Source organism: Cricetulus griseus, chromosome 2, assembly GCF_003668045.3.
Source record: "Cricetulus griseus strain 17A/GY chromosome 2, alternate assembly CriGri-PICRH-1.0, whole genome shotgun sequence".
NCBI lineage: Eukaryota > Metazoa > Chordata > Mammalia > Rodentia > Cricetidae > Cricetulus > Cricetulus griseus.
The window spans coordinates 397,714,544-397,735,404 of NC_048595.1; the positions used below are offsets into that span (position 1 = coordinate 397,714,544).

At 49.7% G+C, this 20,861-nt stretch overlaps 2 protein-coding genes and 1 pseudogene across 2 annotated transcripts; 2 read left to right on the plus strand and 1 right to left on the minus strand.

Annotated features, from left to right (window-relative positions):
• The first annotated feature begins 9,674 nt into the window (after positions 1-9,674).
• Atg101 (autophagy related 101) lies at positions 9,675-16,365 on the plus strand. Its single transcript, XM_027396633.2, has 3 exons — positions 9,675-9,827; positions 12,861-13,174; positions 15,681-16,365. The coding sequence occupies exons 2-3, from the start codon at positions 12,923-12,925 to the stop codon at positions 16,083-16,085; spliced, it is 657 nt and encodes a 218-aa protein (XP_027252434.1). The 5' UTR covers positions 9,675-9,827; positions 12,861-12,922; the 3' UTR covers positions 16,086-16,365.
• Positions 16,366-18,089: 1,724 nt separating this feature from the next.
• Positions 18,090-18,899, plus strand: Smim41 (small integral membrane protein 41). Its single transcript, XM_035438824.1, has one exon. It carries the CDS (start codon positions 18,633-18,635, stop codon positions 18,897-18,899), a length of 267 nt encoding a protein of 88 aa, XP_035294715.1. The 5' UTR covers positions 18,090-18,632.
• A 1,615-nt stretch (positions 18,900-20,514) lies between these two features.
• LOC113831557 lies at positions 20,515-20,633 on the minus strand (annotated as a pseudogene).
• Positions 20,634-20,861: the final 228 nt, after the last annotated feature.

A 20,861-nucleotide genomic window follows, 5' to 3' on the forward strand; every position in this document is an offset into this window, starting at 1 on the left:
AGTCTGCTGTAATTACATTAGCCAAGGCAAAAGCGCCACTGGTACGCCTCAGTTACTCACTTGTAGGTGGCAGGTCATGATGAAGCCTGCTTCATGGCATTAAGCAAAGCATGGGGACTAGCTTTCCTCTCCTACGCAAATACATCTCACTATGCAGCGCAGATGCTATAGACTTGCTATGTAGCTCAGTTGGCTCCGAGCTGTCCATCCTTCTACCTCACTTCCTAAGTGTTGGGATTATAGAGGTGCACCTTCTACCTGCATCTGGAACTAGTCCCTAACGTGGGAAGTTTCTGGTTACTGCTGACTGATGGGCCCACAGTGGATGGCAACTGTCTCGGGGATTAGAGTAGCAGGCATAGATCTAGCCTCAGGTCTCAGGTCTGTCTCTTAGGATTCTGACCCCAGGATAAAAGATAATTGATGATTTAGGGTTGGAGAGTGTTAAGACAGGTTCCCCTGTGTAGCCCTGGCCATCCTGGAACTCTCTGTAGACCAGGCTGACCTTGAACTCACAGAGATCTTCCTGCCTCTGCCTCCTGAGTGCTGGGATTAAAGGAATGAATGCACCACCGGCACCTGGCAGGTGGATCTCTGTGAGTTCGATGCCAGCCTGGTCCACAGAGAGAGTTCCAGGACAGCCAGAGCTACGCAGAGAAACTCTGTCTTGAAAAAAACAAAAAATATTGCTGTTTGTGTTAACACACGTGGGCGCTCGTGTGTGTGTGTGTGTGTGTGTGTGTGTGTGTGTGTGTGTGTAAGTCAGGAAACAAGTTACAGGAGTTGGGTCTCTTCTACCAAGTGAGTCCCAGCTTGGGGAAAGTGCTCTCTCTCTCTCTCTCTCTCTATATATATATATATATATATATATATAATATAGGTTTTTTGAGACAGGGTTTCTCTATGGCTTTGGAGGCTGTCCTGGAACTAGCTCTTGTAGACCAGGGTGGTCTCGAACTCACAGATATCCGCCTACCTCTGCCTCCCGAGTGCTGGGATTAAAGGCGTGTACCACCACCACTTAAGAGCATTGGTGTTTTGCTTGCTTTATGTCCTTGTGAGGGTATCAGGTCCCCTGAAACTGAGCTACAGCTGTGCTCTGTGAGCTGCCACATGGGTGCTGGAATTGACCCCAGGTCCCCTGGAAGAGCAGCCAGTGTTCTTAACCACTGACCCATCTTTCCAGCCCCTGCAGTAGTGCTTTCATCACCTAAGTCATCTCACCAGTCCTTTTAAATTTGGGGATGATGGAGTGGAAGGGGTGATGCTGGGGGCCTCACACTCAGCAAGCACACTTACCACTAAGCTCTGATTTTTTTGGTTTGTACTCTTTGTAAAAACAGGAGGAACAGGCCTCAGCATTTTCAGGGTTGGAGGAGTGTTTTGATGGGTGTTTGTGAGCCTAGGAATTATGGCAGCTGGTGCTAATGTAAATTCTGTTTAATCTCCATCCTTAGTGTTACCTCTGCCAATCCTGGTGGCAGGGTCCATGCAGCTGGCAGCGCTTGGATTCTTGGCAGGAAGATTGTTCTTAAGTAACTACCTGTGCCCGTGTGCTACAAAAATGTTCTCTGGCCTCTGTGCTCATCAGCGTCTCAATTAGCTGGCTCAGAAGCAGGTTCCGGCCCTGAAGCTGTGAATCAGTGAAGGAATGTTTGTCCCAGATGTGTAAGGTCCTGGGTTTGATACTTAGAACTGGAGGAGAGGTGGAGAAGATGACTAGAGAACCATGAATCTAAACTGACAGCAACCTAAGGCTTGTGGCAGGCCAGCAAGAGCCAGGGCCTGGCCACCTTCACTGTGCTTAGTATCAATTCATTTCCAGAATTTCACAGGAGCCCTGAAGGCAGGGCCCTCACAGCACAGCCATTCCTCATCACCCCTGGCCCAAAACACAAGGCAACATCTCCATGGCCTCTTGATGTGGGGAGCTGGATCAGGGAGGGCAAAATGGTCTGCTCTAGAGTCAGGAAGAAGTGAGAGCTCCTCCCAGGCTGTAACTCCACTCGACTCCCTAAGGATCCCTGCCTGTGCACCCTTACTTGAGATCTGGGAATGCATTTCAGCCTCAGGCCTGAGAAAGGTCCATGGGAAGCCCATGCCTAGCATGGTGGATTGATTCCCCCTTGGTGCTGCAGACGCCCAAGCATGTACCTGGGACACTAGGCCCAAGTGAGTTCCATCAGCAACCCTAGCGCCTGTCTCTGCTCTTTGCTGTTAAGAAAGCCTCTTCCTTGTCAGGTGGTGGTGGTGCATGCCTTTAATCTCAGCTTTCGGGAGGTAGAGGCAGGAGGATCTCTGTGAGTTTGAGGCCAGCCTGGTCTACAAAGAGGGTTCTAGGACAAGCTCCAAAGCTACGCAGAGAAACCCTATCTCAAAAAAACCAAAAAAAAAAAAAAAAACAAAATAAAATAAAATAAAATAAAAAAGCCACTTCCTCCACTCATCTTCACCCTCATTTTCTCCATTTCTTCAATGATGTGGTTGGGAGCAAAATGGTAGTAGCTGATGGCCAGACTAGTTTTCTCTCATTTTCCTTGTACCGTTAGTACCAATAAATGTAAAGAAAGACAGGGTAGCCCGTGAAAAAGGCAAAAGAATTGATACTTCCATGCTATGTGTGGTGGGGCAAAGGAGAATCTTGGTTCTTAGAGGACTTTGAGCTAGCCTGTTGAGAGCTGCGGCCTGTTTTGTCCTCCACCAGCTGGATCCTTTTCCCTGGAAGGAGGTGGAGGCAGATGAAGACGATCAAGACTTCCCCATCCTTTTGCCTCCACTGCCTTACAGCCAGGAGCCACCGTGACCTGCTTTTCTGTCTGTTTTGAGACAGTTTCACAGTGTAGCTCAGGCTGACCTTGTACTCACAGCAATTCTCCTGCTTCATTGTCCTGAGTGCTGGGATTATAGGCCAGCACTCATTAACCACTGTATTTTACTGAAGAGGTTGATTTTCTTCCGAGGAAGGAAGTGATTTCCCCAGGGTTTGTAAGTGGCTGTGCTGGGTGTGTGCAGTTTCTTGACCACTAGGCTGCCCAGCCCATGCTTTGCAAATAAGAGTTCTCCAGTGACAGCAATTCCTTTCCAGGACTCTGGCACTTGGGGCACAGGGTGGGGGCTACTCCTGCCCTGCCCCACCCGAAGGCTGGAGCCTGGAGGCAGGCTCTTTCTTTCCACCAGCAACTGGAAGAACTGGCCTCCAAGTCTTGCTAGGGGCTGAGAGGGCGAACAAGGGGGCATTGAGCCTATTGGGGCCTCACAATGGCGGCTCTGTCCCTGCTGGTCGGGGGCTGGGCCCGTTTCCGATGGGGACAATAGTCAAAAGGCAGTGACGCTGGCAGGGCCTGGAATCCCGGGCGGGATTTTCCAAGGCCTCAAAGCCTGCTGTTTGTCCTCATGGGAGACCCAGGAAACCTGCCTCCCTACTGCCCCCCACCCACGCTGGGCCTAGTGCCCAGAGGCCCTGTCCCCTCTCCAGGCCTGAGGTGACTGTGTCTTGGGAAGGGTGGGTTCTGAGGTGGGCACAGCAGCACCTCATTTTCTCTTCAGATCTGGGGTGGATGAGGATCGCCTCACATCTGGTCTCTGGCCACCCGGTCTCCATTATGGAGGGAGGTGGTGGAGGTCAGCCTCGAGGAGATGAGGAACTTCTGAAAGTCACTATGCTGTTGTTGAGTTGTGCTGTTTACAGGATCCACTCTTACCCAGCATACTGTGCTTCATGGCTCAGTGCTGGAGAGGGAAGCATGAGAGGGCTTGTGAGGTGGGAGGCCACTTTGAGGTCCTGGGTAGTGAGCAGGCAAATGAGGCAGGTCGGTTGTGCCCTGGCCAAGAGTGGTTCTGAATGGCCTCATATGAGAGTCGAGCCAAGGATTCTAGAGGTCATTAGCTTCAAGATCTGCATAAGCCTGGTTCCTTCTCAACAAGTTTCTGACTTTAGAGACACCAGGACCAATGGATCTCCTCTAAGCGTAGAAACGATAGGTGAACATCTGCCTACTTGATTCCCAGGTATGTCTAGGCTTGTTCCTACCGCCCCATAGCTCAGCTAGCAGCTTTTTTCCTTCAGAGGAACCTGTGTATAGCCTCAGGCTGCCTCTAGCTCCGCGCTAGACATAGGCTTGCAGACTTCTGCCAATGCCCTTCCATAGCCCCAAGTTTGAGGGACTATTTGGTGAGGGCCTCAGGTGGCTACCTAGCAGGAGCTTGAAACTTCAGAGCCAGGTGAAGGAAAAAGCCTCTTTGCTGTCGCTGGACTCAAGGCTGGCCCTGCATTCCAGGGGCTCCAGGAGTCCTTGGCCTTGACCTCTGCCTTGTGTCTGCCTCCTCTAGGCTCTTGCCAGCTCATCTTCCTCACCACTTTGGCTCCCCTCTTGTGCTGCTGGGCCCTGAATCTGGCAAGCTGGGGGGCCACTTGAGGTCTCTTCAAGGTCTGACCCAGACACTGGCAATTATCTAGCCTCCACTCAGGACCATAAATCAGGCTCTCAGTGGCCGTGGGGGTTGTGGGTGGCAGCTGAGCCACTTAAGGGAGGGTGTTGGGGGGGGGCCTGTCCTGGTTGGTACATGCTGTGTTAGCAGGAAGCAGTGCCCAGCTGCTAGCCAGGCAGACTTGGTGCTGACTGGCCTTGCTTTCCCAGTTGGGGCCCCTATCCAGGAGACCAGCCTCGGGGTAACCAAGCAGGGAAGCTGGACCCTTTCCCAGGGTGTCAGGGAGCTGGAATACCATAAAGTCAGTCAGTATCTAGCATGAAATCAGGGCCAGAGAAACTGTCCCCAGGGAGAGATACAGACCCCGACCCTAATCAGAGTGATGCCAGGGTGATCACATAAACTCCTTCCCCAGGAATGATAGATATGCATAGCTTTCTCTGGAGGAATCTCTCACCCGAGGGACAGACACACAGAAATAAAGCCCCACTCACAACCACAAGTTGGCCAGACATACAGGCCTTTACAGGGAATGAACCGCACAGCACTTGAAACACAAGAAGGGCAAACCCCTAAAAGTTCTGAGATCCATGAACATCCAGCCTGGGAAGGCTGGAAATTTGGAGCCAGGAGTCTGATCTGTCACAATCCTTGCTACTTTCTCTACTGTCTTTTCTACTTTCTCCTCTGCTCAGCCACTTCCTCAGCCACAGAGGCTGGAGGTGGGAGGTGGAGGAACCCTTGCTTTTGATCCCAAGGGACCCTTGTCAGAAAGGGACATCTGGTCTTCTTTGCTCCCTCATGGCCTAGATAGAGGGTCAGCAGACAGGGTTCTGGCTATCCAGCAAGGCTGGCCACCGTCAGGAGCCCCCAGCCTGACGTCAGTCCAATTCATTGTTGTTGCTGGGGCTTGAGTCACGCCCCATGACGCCACTGGGGTCAGCTCTGCAGCAGCTGGAGTGGCCTTCGGGGCCAGCTTCAGGGCTTAGCTCTCCCCCTGGGTACACCCCAGGATGAGGTGGGGCCATCTAAGGCCACATTCATCAGGCAACGCCAGCTGCCTGCTTCCAAGGACTTGGGTTGGTCTTCAAGGTCCCTCCTTGGGCCTTTGCTGGATTCATGGCTGATAGCACCCTAGTCATGGCCTGCTGCCTGACTGCTGGGACACAGCACTCTTGCTGAGAAGTCTGCTGCCTCTGTCCCTGCCTGTGCTGCCTCAGAGCTCCACTCTCAACCTTCAGTAAGCCCTCCCTGCCAGCCTCTTCTCCTTCTCCAGAAAACCCTGACGCTCCACAGCTTCCTGACACCCTCCCCTTCCTACCCATCTGCTGTCCTATGTTCTCTGCAGTGGTCTGGCTTTTCTTACGGTGTCTAGTCCCTTCCCACCTTTCTGAGAATGGGACTTGCTACTTCTCTTAACACTGGTGGCTTTCTTGTCTGTTTTATCTTGAGATAGTCTTTCTTATCATGTAATCCAGGCTGGCCCCAAACTTACTCTGTAGCCCAGGCTGGATGTGAATTTTTGATCTTTGTGCCTCAGGCTCCCAAGGGCTGGGATTACAGGCCTGCATTACCAGGCCTAGTTCCCTCTCCTCTGAATGTGTCCCTTTACTTTTCAGGCCCCCAGTGTCTTCTTAGGATGACAGCAGTAGCTGCTCTCCTCACTCTTTCTGGCCCCATAGAATCTGCCATCATTTCTTACAGACCATTTCTTTTTCTTTTAATTTTTTTTTGAGGCAGCGTTTCTCTGTATAGCTTTGGAACCTGTCCTGAAACTCACAAAGATCTGCTTGCCCCTTCATCCAAAGTGCTGGGATTAAAGGCATGTGCTACCACCACTGGCTTTTCTTTAATTTTAAAGACTTATTTATTTCATTTTATGTGTATGAGTGTTTGGCTTACATGTATGTCTTGTACCATCTGCATGTCAGAAGAGGGTACCAGATCCTCCTGAACTGTATCTGTCATGTGGGTTCTGGGAATCAAACCCAAGTCCTCTGCAAGAACAAGTGTTTTTAGCCACTGAGTTATCTCTCCAGGTCTCAGACCATTTCTTGAGGCTTCTTGGACACATGTATCTCCTGGCTCATCTTTGTTCTAAGCCTTGGAACTCTCAGGAGCTAGAATTTGTTAATTGATATCACATGGGTCTGATCCTGGATAAATGCTCTACCACTAAGCTATATATTCCCAGAACTCTTTTTATTATACTTTTAAATATTTATTTTTTTTATTTTAGGCATATAATTGTTTTTGCCTGCATGTATGTATGTATGTATGTATGTATGTATGTATGTTGTATGTATATATGTTTGTGTGTGTGCACATGTGCGTGCTGGTACCTAGTACCCTGGGAGGCCAGAAGAGGGCACTGGATCCTCAGGACCTGGAGTTGTAAACTTCCATGTGGGTGCTGAGAATTGAACCTGGATCCTCCAAAAGAGCAGCAAGTGCTCTTAACCATCAAGCCATCTCCCCAGATTTTATTATTATACCAATTTTGAGACAAGTCTCTCTAGTTGCCCAGACTGGCCCTGAACTCACTCTATATACCAGGTTGGATTTGACCAGCTAGAATTACAATCATGAGCTACCAGGCCTGACTAAACAATTGTATTTTGATCATAGGGGTCAAGGTGTAGGATTGGAGAATTCATGCCACACACACTATTCTTTTTGGCTAAGACTGGAATATTCAGACAAGGATGGGACTCAAGGTTTGGGTGCTCTGAAAGAGGTTAGGGAGGTCTGAGGAGGCAAGGCTTGGCCAGCATGGGAAACCAGAGAGGTGAAAGGATCCAGCCTCAATGACAGGCAGCAAAAGCTCAACAGAGAGGGTGGCTTGTAGAGCAGGGAGAAGAGTGAAGTGAAGAATACAGGCATGCTACAGGCCTGTCATTTCAGGTGGGGGGGGTGTCAAGAATCACAAGCCAGCCTTGGAATGAGGCTCTCTAAAAATCAACAATGCAATAGCAACAATAAAAACAACAATGAAACAACAGCAGCAACAAGGTGATCAAAAACATCAGTAGAGAGAAGAAAAAGGAGCTATAGACTACAAGAACACAGCCACACACACACGGGGGAGGTGATAGATGTGAGGGATGGATGTTTATTTTTTATTTTATTTTATTTTGATTTTCAAGACAGGTAGCTTTGGAGCCTGTCCTGCAACTTGCTCCATAGACCAGGCTGGCCTCAAACTCACAGAGATCCACCTGCCTCTGGCTCCCAAGTGCTGGGATTAAAGGTGTGTGCCACCACCGCCTGGCGGGATGGATGTTTATTACAGGGAATAGTTTAGAGCATTACAAAGAGGGACCAAGAGCTGATGGCAGCAATGGGAAAGCTGGGAGAGCAGAAGGTTCAGTCTGAGTCTGAGTGCTGCAGTCTGGGGACTCGGAGACTCAAGAAAGGGCAGATGTCCCAGCCCTAAAGCAGTAAAGAATGCCCTCAAGCGTTACTCTCAACAGAAACACCTTCACTGCCTATCTGGCAAATGTCTGGGTGTGTTCCATTCAGGTTGAAGTTGACATATACAATGAACCATAGCAGTAAACCACTGCACACCACAGAGCCCCAGTTTCATGATCTGTAAACTGGGGCTGGCCAGGGGAGTTTTATCTCACTCAAAAGGTCCAGTTGTAAATCAGTCAGCACTGCAGTCAGTGCCTTTGAAGATCTGACATGACGGTTACCAAGGCTGAATGGTAAGGGCAGTGCCAGCAAAGAGCTTGAGACAGAGGGTGGGATCAAGTTCTGGCTTAGTGGTAGAGAATTCACCTAGGAAATACAAGGCCCTAGGTTCAGTTCCCAACACACACACACACACACACACACACACACACACACACACACACACACACACACCTGGTTCTAACCCTCAGAAGTCTATTGATTGATCCTGATTTATTAATAGAATAATCCTTGATGCATTTTAGATTCCAAATTTGGCAGTATCCTGCGACTTAAAATTGACATGGTGGAAAGGTGGAAAAGATACTATAAATCAAGGCACTACTAGACAGCAGGTGCTGTACTAAATTTGCCACATTCCTCCCTAGTTAGTATTAGAGAAAGGTAGTGTGTGTGGAGGGCTCTGCTGAACAGGTGATCGTCTGTATTGGTAAAATGCACCAGTTTGAACCAGGTCTGCTATTTAGTCAGTGATCTAAGTAAGTGACTTAACTTCTCTCATTGTCAATTTCTCATTCACCCTGTAGGATAGCTAGATACAAGACATTCACTTGCGTCGGGAGATGAAATGTGTTTGGAAACCCATCTTCAGCCTCACGTTAAACAACTCAGGAGTGCCCCCTGTTGGAAGTTGGGGACACGCACTCTCTCTAGGAGCCAACAGCAACTGACCAAACCCTGTAGGCTCTGGTTTACCAACCAACCACGAAGACAACTAAACACGCTCCGAGAAATTATACAGTAGGAACACTTAATTTGCATTCACTGAACACCTTAAAGATCACAAAGATCTCTCTTGGGATCCCTCACAGAAGCTCCCCGTTTGTGAAGGGATTCAAAAAGGATGGGTGATGTCGGAGAAGCAACTGCGTAATCGTTAAAGACAAGACTGTCACCTGCTTGGCACCGGGGGTTCTTCTGTATGAAGATAACTTAGGGAGATTAAGTTCCTTTTTCGAAATCTTCTTGTGGGTCTAAGTCCAGTGAGCCTGACTGTTACGCACTTTGGGCCAGCACAAATTCGGCTACCCATCGGCCTCGTGCAGCAGCACACCGGCGTGCGCTCATCTCCAGGGAGCCCCTCAAATGTTAAGGGGTCTTGGGATCCCTGTTGTTTTAGGGCTGTCACACCCGCCGGGGATCACGCCTTGGTCGCAGGGGAGAGCTCTCCGCCGATGACTCAGCTCGGCCACCAGAGGCAGCGGAGAGTTCACCCGTCCCTTCTTTCCCTCTTGTCTCGATGGCGGAAGTGAGTTGTCCCAGTCCAAACAACGTTGTCGCTGGTAGGAGTGAATGGACTCGTCCAAAGGAGGGGGTTATTCTTCTCACCGAGTCTAATGGCCCGAAAGGAAATCAAGAAAAAACTAGCACTTAAGTGATGGAGCATCATGAGAGCTTCTGTGGCTCGTGAGAGCTTCCCGACGCTAAGTACGCAGCGGTGTAGGGCTGGGTCGAGCTGAGCCGGGCCAGCATCCACCAAAGGCACGAATGGTTCCTTCCGGTTCCTCCCTCCGACCGCGGAAAACTTCCGGTCTGCGAGCCGCTCTGGCGGAGGAGGCGCCGGCAGCAAGGACCTGTGTTGGCTGTCCTGTTTGCTCGGGACCGGTGTCCGAGCCCCAGTCTTGGTCGTCTGCGCTGCTGCCCCGAGACCGAGACGGCGCGAGTTGGCGGGCGGCGACCCTGACGCCCGGCCCGAATTCTCGGTACGGAACCCAATAGCCTGTTTTTGCTTTTAGTCTGTCCCCGAACACACGGCGTTCGCGTGAGGGTTGGAGCGGCCCTGTGGGAGGAGCATCCGAAGAAGGGGGACCCGAAGCTGAGTGACACCTGCTGTAGTCCATATACGCAGGGTGGGGATTGGCGTGTCAGCAGAACTTCAGCGTGATCTTTAGGGGAACCAGAGGGAAAGGTAGTCCCCTTGTGAGCTCACTGGAGTTGGAAGGAAGGGTGGGTCCTGGAGTAATGCTGAAAACGAGGGAAGTTGCTGGTTATAGGGAGGAATGGAAGAAAGGGCTGGACCAGGTGGGAAGCTCTAGGTGGAGAATTGCATGATGGAGGCAAACAAGAGAAATATAGTGAGTAAGAGAGCCGTCGCATCCTTGATCCAAGAGAAAACAACCCTGGGTAGAACCTGGCATTCTGGGTCAGGATGCATTGAGCTGTTAAGAGGAGCCGCTTTATAGGGACGAATAGGATATAGTTCCTTTCTCATAGGAAGTGTCTCATTGGATGGTACAGTTATGCCTGAGCTGATGGCCAGGTGAGAGGGGGAGCCCGCCTGATGGCAGATCGGTCCACACACTGTTGCCTTGTGTCCAGAGTAGAGTACTACTATTTAAGAGCAGGAGACAAAGCCCAGCACTTGGGAAGTTAAGGCAGAAGATTGTCATGATTTGGAGGCAAGCCTGGATCAGAAGAAGACCTGTGTCAAAAATAAAAAACAAAACCCCTGCTAAAACACACTAACAAAGCAGATAGCAAAACTAAAGCCAATGGATTGAAACCTGAAGCGTAGATTCCTTTGGTAGAAGAAAAAATTTAACTATTGCCCTGTAGAAGAATCTAAAAATGAGATGGTCTTCCTTCGAGGTGGTGAGAAGTCACCAAGAAACTGGCAAGCAGAGTACACTTCTTAGAAATGTAACTGCTTACATTCCCTGTGGGCTCATATATTTGTTTACCTTCTGAGTTTTTTTCTAAGTATTTAGTATTTTTACATGTATGGGTATTTTGCCTGCCTGGATGACTGCACCGTGTATGTGCAGTACTCACAGAGGACCTTGTTGGATCCTCTAGGACTGGAGCTACAGATGGTTGTGAGCCATCCTGTGGGTGCTGGGAATTGAACAAAGTTCCTTTGGAAAGAGCAGTCAGTGCTCTTAAACGATGGCCTATCTTTCCAGCTTCTGCCTTCTAGGTTCTTTTTCCAACCCCCACCCTAGTGTATCGTTGCATGGTTGACAGCTAATAACAATATAATAATGAATGTTACCAGCTAATGCTTAGGGAATGTGTGCCACCCGCCAGACCCAGTTTTGGGTGGTATACACGTTTAAATCTTTCAGTCTAGGTGGTATTGCTTTCTTATTACTAGCTCCTTTTTTCATGGGTACTGTTAGAGCACCTTACACATGCCAGACAAGAGCTCAACCACTGAACTACATCCCCAGTCTTGCCTTTCTATTGTCTTATACTTGGGGTAAGTGTTAAGCAGCTTGCACAGCTCTTAGGGCACAGTTGTGGAATCTAATCCTGGACGCCTGGCATTTGAGTTCTTGTTTTTATCCTGTAGGACTGTTTTACATGTATTATCTTAAGACTTTGCTGAATCCCAGATTATAGGTGGAAAACTGAGGTTCAGAGAGGCTGAATGATTTGATTAGGGTTTGAGAGTGTTAGCTTCTATGTTTCTGTCACAAAATACCTAAAGATTGCCAGGTGGTGGTGGCACACGCCTTTAATCCCAGGATCAGGAGGCAGAGGCAGGCGGATCTCTGAGTTCTAGAACAGCCTGGGCTAGAGAGAGAAATCCTGTCTCTTTGGGAAAAAATCAAAAACAAAAACAAAAAGACAAAACAAAACCCAAACCAAACAGATCCAAAACTTTGCACACAGGAAGAAGTAGGAGAGCCAGGCTCACCCTGTATGGAGGCAGGAAGGTCATTGGGGTCCAGGAGTTACCGGCCAGTTTGGGAAATAAGCCTTGTCTGTCTGTCTGTCTGTCTGTCTGTCTGTCTGTCTGTCTGTCTGTCTCTTTGTCTCTCTCTCTCTCTCTGTGTGTGTGTGTGTGTGTGTGTGTGTGTGTGTGTGTGTGTGTGTGTGCGTGTGTGTGTGGTTTTAAAGACAGGGTCTATTTTGTTCCGGAACTCACTGTGTAGTCTAGGCTCTTATTGAATTCACAGAGATCCACCTGCCTCTGCCTCCTGAGTGATGGGTTAAAGGTGTGTGCCACTACTCCCAGCTTAAAATATAAAAATGAAATAGAAGTGCTGCTCTTTGGTATTGAACTCCAGGACTATTGGACACGAATATTTTTCACATACCATATTTCACTGCCCCATTTCTAGTTCTACTTCTGGCTAATCTTGCTGCCCAACCTTTCTGTATTATATATATATTTTACATTTGAGTCTTGATAACTCTGGAGATATGTAGATTTGGAGTGTGTACATTATTTGGGTTCTAAAGCCCAGACTTTACAGCTTCTCAAGGACTTGTCAAAGTGGTTTGTGATCCCCCCCCCCAAAAGGTGTAAAGAGCTGACTTTCTGATGTAGAGATTCCATGTTGACACATGGGTTCAGTGACTTTGTTGCCCTTGGGACAGAGTCCAGATGTTTTAACCTGGCCATTAAGGTCCCAGAAAACTGACTTGTGCTTTTTTCTCTGTGCTCCCAACTCATGTTCTTGCCATCATACAGTTCCCTTTGCTGGCTTTTGTTGCACCTGCAGCTTCAAGGGCAGAGCCCCCTGTGCTTTTGTCGACTCTACCTGCCTGAGGTGGCACAGTGGCTCTTGGCTGCACTGCTGGACTGAGTGCTACAAATGGAATCATGTCTCACATCACCTGGTAGTTGGCCTGGGGACTTTGAGTCTTGCCCCTTCCTGGTTCCAATGGTCTGTGGGTTTCTCATAAAATGTGCTGCCAGAACACAGAAGGGCCAGCAGAGGCAGGCTGAGCCCAGTTGAGCAGGAAGTGGACAGGACCTTCTAGATGATCTGACCCCGTTCTTGCAGGCTGCCCCCTAGGTGGGGTGAAGCTTCCTGTCTTTTGCCTTTGCTCCGGTGCTGGCTGCAGGATGAACTGTCGATCGGAAGTGCTGGAAGTGTCGGTGGAGGGACGGCAGGTGGAGGAGGCCATGCTGGCTGTGCTGCACACAGTGCTCCTACACCGCAGCACGGGCAAGTTTCACTACAAGAAAGAGGGGACTTACTCCATCGGCACCGTGGGCATCCAGGATGTTGACTGTGACTTCATTGACTTCACATATGTGCGTGTCTCCTCTGACGAGCTGGACCGAGCCTTGCGCAAGGTTGTTGGGGAATTCAAGGTAGGTGAGTGGCCCAGCCAATGGCAAGTGGACTTGAAATGTGTACCCCTCCACCCTGGCTGTGTGGCCAACCAGCTTGCCCTTCCAAAGAGCAGGAGTCAGTTGTTCAATGCTCAAAAGAGCAGATGTGTTGAGAGTTCCTGTGGGGGAGGTAAGCTCTGTGTGTCTGGGAGGGTGCTGGGAAGGGCAAGCTAAACTACTTCAGCCCCTCAGCTTAAGCAGTGAGGTCCCTAGGAGGTGGTCACTGCTCCCATGGGCTTGACTTCCCTGGCTCCACAGCTGTTTGTGACGGCTCTCTCTTTTGTTTCTTCCTCACGTAGTTTGGGCCTTTGCCCCCTGGGAAACTCTTAAGAGGGAGAGTGCTTCGCTGAGTGACTTCTCTCCAAATGTGAAGTCCCTTTGGGCATTGTGACCTGTGCTTGTGTATACTTGTGTAGGCAGGGAGAAAGGGGTAAGGGACACACCAGGCTGTTCATATTGGTCACCCCACTCCAGTGATGAAACGGCATTGGATTTTTAATGTTTTTTTTAGATAGTATATAAAATACTGGGTTTCATCATGACGTCTTCATGCATGTGTGTCACTGTACCCATCCCTTTCTTGATGGTCTCCTTTCTCCCTAAATAGCCCTCCTTTCATGTCACACATGTATGTGTGTGCACATATTTAATCTAGATTTTGCATATGAGAGACAACTTGTAATATGTTGTCTTTTATTTCTCCTGAATTGCCCTTCTCCCCTCCTGACTGGCAATGTGATTGTTATCTTTGTCTTGATTGAGAAGTCTAGTTTCAGAGTACTGAAGGGAAACCCTTTCTCTTCCTTGCCTTTCTCCCTCCCTCCATTTCTTTGTCCCCTGAGTCTGTCCATAGGTCAGACTGAGTCCTAGGCACTGTGTGTATTGCAGGGTTTGCATAGTCAGGTGGAAGCTGTCCGAGGCTACAGCATTCACACTCCTTCACTTTCCTTGTAAGCTTAGGCAGGGTGAGGTGTGAGGTTTCTTAGTCACGCTTTAAGATGTGCAGGTCTCAGGGTCAGGGAAAAATGGTTAGAAAGCAGCAAGGAAGATGCTGAATAAAGGAGAGACTCCAGTTTTGCAGCATGGAACTGAGAGCTCTCTAAAGATGACAAGATGCCTGTCTGTGTCTGGTCTTTATCTTTAACTCTGTCTTGAAAAGCCAAAAAACAAAAAAACCCTAAAACTTGTGTCTTGGATCCACAAGCACAAGACAGAGACGAGGCTTTTGAAACCTCAAAGCCTGCCCCTAGTGGTAAACCACTTCCTTCCAGCAAGGCCACACTTCCTAGTCTTTCCCAACAGTTCTACCAACTGTGGACCAAATAGTAACATTTATAAGTTTGATTCAAACCACCATATTTAACTCCCTGGTCCCATAGGCTTTTGGCCATATCATAATGCAATATGTGTTTAGTTAAACTTCAGGAGTCTCCATGGTGTTTCATAGTCTCAACATTATTTTTTGTTTTTTGTTTATCAATGTTGGGTTTCTTGTGTAAACCTTTTTTTTTTTTTGGTTTTTTTTGAGACAGGGTTTCTCTGTGTAGCTTTGGAGCCTATCCTGGCACTCGCTCTGGAAACCAGGCTGGCCTCGAACTCACAAGAGATCTGCCTGCCTCTGCCTCCCAAGTGCTGGGATTAAAGGCGTGCGCCACCAACGCCTGGTTTTGTGTAACCCTTGATAACAGAGTTACTATTTTACAGTTTAACAGAGAGGCATCAGGCTAGCATCTTCAAGGTCATATAAATGTCTGAGGCATGGGAGCAGGCTTTGCCCTATTTTCTAGAAACCAAGGAAGACCACAGGCATTCCATGGTCTTTCTCACGTTTGCTGGCATTCCAGATTCCCTTCTTGAGAAATACAATATCAGATATCTCCATATCCATGTCACAAATTCCTTATATCCTCACATCACTGTAACTCAAACCCCAACAGTTTTACCAACTAGGGATCAAGTATTCAAATATACAAAAAAATAGCCTGTGGGGACCTTCTCATTCAACCCACAACATGGCCCCTGCTTATAACACAATAATTTGTTATGTGTGAGTGTGCACATGCATCTGCACCTCAGCCCACATTTGATACAGCACCACTTCTTAAAGCTGGAGCTGGGTGGTGGTGGCACATGCCTTTAGTTCCAGCACTTAGGAGGCAGAGACAGGCGGATCTCTGTGAATTCCAGGCCAACCTGGTCTACTGAGCCAGTTCCAGGACAGCCTCCAAAGCTACAGAGGAACCCTGTCTCAAAAAGGGAAAACAAACAAACAAAAAAGCTGGGCAAGGAGAAGGGTGTTAGTTTGCTTGAACCAGTTTTAGGCTAGCGGTAATTTATGTTACCTCACACAAGTCCTTGACCTTCTATAGGTCTCCTTCCCTGCCATGTTTAAAAGATAGGGTGGTTAGAAGTGAAAATGAATTCCCCATGGTGGGATAAGACCCTTCCAAGGCCATGGCCTGCTCATCTGTTTTGTCTTCCCCAGGATGCACTGCGAAATTCAGGTGGTGATGGGCTAGGCCAGATGTCCTTGGAATTCTACCAGAAGAAAAAGTCTCGCTGGCCTTTTTCAGACGAGTGCATCCCTTGGGAGGTGTGGACAGTCAAGGTGCACGTGGTAGCCCTGGCCACAGAGCAGGAGCGGCAGATCTGCCGAGAGAAGGTGGGTGAGAAGCTCTGTGAGAAGATCATCAACATTGTGGAGGTGATGAGCCGGCACGAGTACCTGCCCAAGATGCCCACGCAGTCAGAGGTGGACAACGTGTTTGACACGGGCCTGCGGGACGTGCAGCCCTACCTCTACAAGATTTCCTTTCAGATCACGGATGCCCTGGGCACCTCAGTCACCACCACCATGCGCAGGCTCATCAAAGACACCCTTGCCCTGTAGGCCTTGCTAGAGGCCTACATGGGTCACTCCATGATGGCTCTGGGAGTCTGATGCGGGGATCTTGGAGCTCTAGAATCTGCCCTGGACCCTTGATGAGACTTGAAGAGAAGCTCCTGGTGTCCTTGTTTTGTGGTTACCGGCCTCTGGTGACCCTGCCACCTTTGCAGTGGTTCTGTTCTGGGTGTAGCCTCTCCACACCTCCCCTGGTGGGGTTCTCTTTCTACACAATGCAGAACTACCATGAGGGTGGCAAATAAAGTTGAGATGTGAGTTTGGCTTAGCTGTCTTTGGCCTGTGTCCTGCTCTGAAACATGAACAAATACTTCCTGACATTCTCATGAGGACACACATGTATGTTGAAGGCATTATTCCAAACAGAGAAGAGTGAATTGATGCAGTTAAAGACAGGTTAAAACTGATGGAGCTTGTGCTCTGTTAGACATTCACATATGTAGGTGTTACCCAACCAGATGTGACCGTGACTTGGCCCATGAATGGGGCAATGGGGTATTTTGTCATTACAGAGCATACACAAGATCATTTGACATGGGGTGTCTAAGGAAAGACGGGTGACACTGCCCATGTTGGCCTGCCTCACTGTTGGGGCAGTGCTTGGGAAGGCACTCATTCTTACATAGGTGTAACCAGTCTCCACTGTTCACTCTGTATTTTTCGATGCTATTGGCTACCCCTGGAGAGATCTAAGCACAACTGAATGAGCTGCCCATAGGGAGGACCACTACAATTGCCTGGGGACCTAGTCATGGTCCTGGAGCAGGGAGCTAGGATGACCAGAGAACTGTGCAGGGTTTTCCAGGCCACATGTACATTGCCCCGGCTGTTTTCCTGACAGGCTCTGGTATTCTCAGTCTCCGGGCACTTTTGGAGGATTGGAGTTAGAGCAGGTATCTTTCCAAGCTTCCCAGGTTGCTACAGTCAGGGTGCTCCCTATTTTCTTCTAAGGCATTGACTAGAGGTAACCTTTTGGGCAATGTTTGAGACAAGGTTTCTACATAACTGAGACATTCCTGGCTGTTCTGGAACTCATTTTGTAAGTTTGTAGCTCTGGCTGGCCTCAGACTCAGATCCACCAGTCTCTGCTTGGGATTAAAGTCATAACCAGGCGTTCTGTTTTGTTTTTTCTTTGTTTGTTTTTGTTTTTGGAGCTCTTGGCTGTCTTACATCTCACTCTGTAGACCAGGCTGGCTGGCCTTGAACTCAAAGAAAGATCTGGCTGTGTCTGCCTCTCAAGTCCTGGGAATAAAGGCGTGTACACCACTGCCAGACTTGGTTGTTTGTTTTGTGACAAAGATAGTTCCAGCTGGCCTCAAACTCACCATGCAGTCTGACCTTGACTTTCTTATATTCTATATACAGATGCTGAGATTGCAGGTGGGTTCTGCCCCGCCCTCTTTTATGCCATGCTAGAATTTAGAACCTAAAGTTTTCCATCGGGCAAGTTGCTAGGCAAGCACTCTACCTACTGAACTATACACCAAGCCTCTCCATAGTGACTTTATTTTTGAAAAGGGAATTTAAGGGTTTGGAGAGATGGCTCAGCCATTAAGAGCACTGGCTGTTCTTCCAGAGGTCCTGAGTTCAATTCCCAGCACCCACGCTGTAGTTAACCATCTATAGTGAGATCTGGTGCCTTCTTCTAGCATGTAGGCATACATGCAGACAGATCACTCTTACAAAAAAGAAAGAAAAAGGCAAAAGGGAGCTTAAAATTTTCTCAAGGACTTTGAAGGAGACCTGGGTAGGCTTCTCTGCATCCGGATTGCCGACCCTGGCAGTGGCCTCTCTTCCAAGACAGCAATGTCCCCATCCTTCTGGAGCATTGTGATTCTCCTGAGGTGGGGTTAGTGGGCTATATTTATGCTCTTTTTAAATTATTTTTTGAAATAATAATTACATAATCCCCCTTCTTTTCTCCCTCTAAATCCTCCCACATACCCCTCTTTGCTCTCTGTCTATGCTCTCTTCTTGGTAAATAGGACTTCTTGGCCAAGAGGACAGGAGAAAAAGAGTGGAGGTGGGCCTTGCCATCTGGGTACCTTGTTCTACCCATTCTTTCTGCCCTGGGGGCAGGAGGAATCCTGTGTGTTCTACTTGCCTGCCCCTTTAGGCTGCCCATTTGACTGACCCTGGGGACTAGAAGTGTTCTAGTTCAGGCACAGAAAGCTCAGAGTGGTCAGTACCTCAACCAGCACCTGGGGGTGGGGCTTGTTTAAGAATATCAAAAGCTGAAAAGCCCTGAGGGGAAGGGCAGCCTTGGGGACAGGCCTCCTGGGTTTACCTGGAAATTTCAGATTATGGGCATGGGACTAGTAAGGTGGTTGTTTAGGCCTAAGCATCGGGCCTGCCAGAGAAGGACCTTCAGGCTACTCTGTAAGAGCTTATCTAGGAGGGGCCTGAACACTCACTCATTCTGCACAGAGTTGGGCAGAGTGGGGCGGTAGAGCCCTGGGAGGCCCGCCCCTTGAATACATCTCACAGGGCCTCAGCTGTCAGGATAGTGTGCACATCTGGGCAGCTGGTGGGAGCATGAACGCCTCACAGGTGGGAGCTGTGGCCAAGGCTGCCTGGCTGAGCTGCTGTAACCAGTCTGGGTTGCCATTCCGGCCACCGGAGGGGACACGGATGGTGCAGGCGGTAGTGCTGGGTGTGCTGTCGCTTCTGGTGCTCTGTGGGATCCTGTTCCTGGGTGGTGGACTCCTCCTCCGAGCTCAGGGTCTGATAGCACCACTGGCTCGGGAAAGGCAGGCATCCCATGAGGCTGAGCCTGGTGCCTGTGGAGGGAATGACTCCTAGGTGTCAGCCTCTCTTGAGAGGATCAGCTGCTTCTGTGCCTTCCAGAGCCCATTTCTGCAGAGCACAGGGGGAAGGTCCATCCCACAAGTTCTTGTCTCCTGCACAGGTGAGAGCCCTGAGGCACAGGGAGAGTAAGGGTGGGGCTGGGTGGGGTGGTCACAGTGATGGCCTCTTCTCTCACCAAGCCAGACAGCTGCAAGTCCAGGGTGGGGCTGGAGGTGCCCCGTGCCTCTGATCATCTCTCTGTCCTTGTCTGTCCCCTAGGCACAGACAGCCTTTGTGTTCCCATGTGCATAAAGGAGGAGGCTGGAGGGGCCTGGTGATGGGAGCTTTTCTGGAACCTATGTTTCCCCACCTCTGCATCGACCCATTCCAACTTGTAGTGTGCGTGCGGGGTTAGCGTAACCCTTTGTACTGGAGCCTTGACTTTCAGCTTGCTGCTCTCTCCTTCATGAAGCCTTTGTCCATGCACAGGAGTGGGCAGGCTGGGGCCAGCCAAGGTGAAGGCAGAGGAGGGGAGGTAGGAGATTCTTCACTCCCACTGGAGGTATCCCTGGTCTTGGGGAAACCTTGCTGGTAGAGAGGTGTGCTGAGGTCCCCTCCCCGACCCCTGCTCACGGAGCTCAGGGCCAGGAGTTTTGTGTGTTGGGGGTGGTGATGGCAAGGTTCCTGGCAAGAGCAGATGCTGCAGGAAGTAGAAGTGGGGCTGAGGATTCCCAGCTGTGGGGGCTGTGTCTGGGTCTCCTGTCTCCATCTCTCCAAGGACAGGAACCATCTGGAGAGAAGGGCCTGGGTGGCCCAAAGGACAAAGTAATCCCAGTCCAAGGCCACTTCAGACTGAGCCATGAAACGGGGGTGGGAGGTGGGTTCACTGGCTCATCGATATTCAGCGGTGTGTGTGGGGACTCCCGGGGGCTTCTGTGAGAGGCTGTTTCTCGGTGACTCTCACCCCTCCTGCTTTCAAGTTGCTGCCAAAAAGGCACTGGTGCAGGGTGCCTGTGAATGTGGCCTGGTGGGGGGCAGAGGGTGTGGGCAGGTGCAGTAATCAGCTGTGAATCCGACGATGTGTGATCCTTGCTTAGCAGCTAAGGGTTTGGCACCAGTTCTGGACAGCGTGCCACACTAGCCTGGAGAGTGGCAGATTTCTCACATCCAAGATAGCTCCCCCACTGCACTGAAGAGAGGATAGTTCAGGGCAGTGTGGGGTGTGTGTGTGTGTGTGTGTGTGTGTGTGTGTGTGTGTGTGTACTCCTGGCATCAGGGTAGTGGGCAGGGTCCAGGAACTGTCCCCACTCACTTTCCTGGTCTTAGGAACTAGGGATCTTCTCTTGTACCAGGTTCCTCTGAGCCTACTCCCTGATACACTCTGCTGTCTTCCACATGTGCTTTACTTCTCTCTCAGTGGAATGGAGGGTATCTATCTATCTATCTATCTATCTATCTATCTATCTATCTATCTATTTGGTTTTTACACAGACAGGGTTTCTCTGTGTAGCTTTGGAGCCTATCCTGGCACTCGCTCTGTAGACCAGACTGGCCTCGAACTCACAGAGATCCACCTGCCTCTGCCTCCCGAGTGCTGGGATTAAAGGCATGCACCACCAACACCCAGCAAAGCCTACAGCACCCCGTATTCCCAGGCAGTCTCCCATCCAAGTACTAACCAGGCCTGACCCTGCTTGGCTTCTGAGATGAGATGAGATCGGGCGCGTTCAGGGTGGTATGGCTGTAGACTGGAGTGTCTTTAAATTCTCAAAAACCCCTTCACTGACAAACAGGGAAGCTCAGAGAACTTTGAGAAGGTAAAACTCAAAGAGACAAGCATGTGACATACTTAGGAGAGTGGCAGAGCCAGAACTGGACCGTGGGGATCCAGGTTCCAAACTGTCTCCCTCTGCTTCTCCACCACTCTGTGAGATGCTGGTAGAAGACATGGCCTCCCTTCCTGGCACAAGGAAGCCA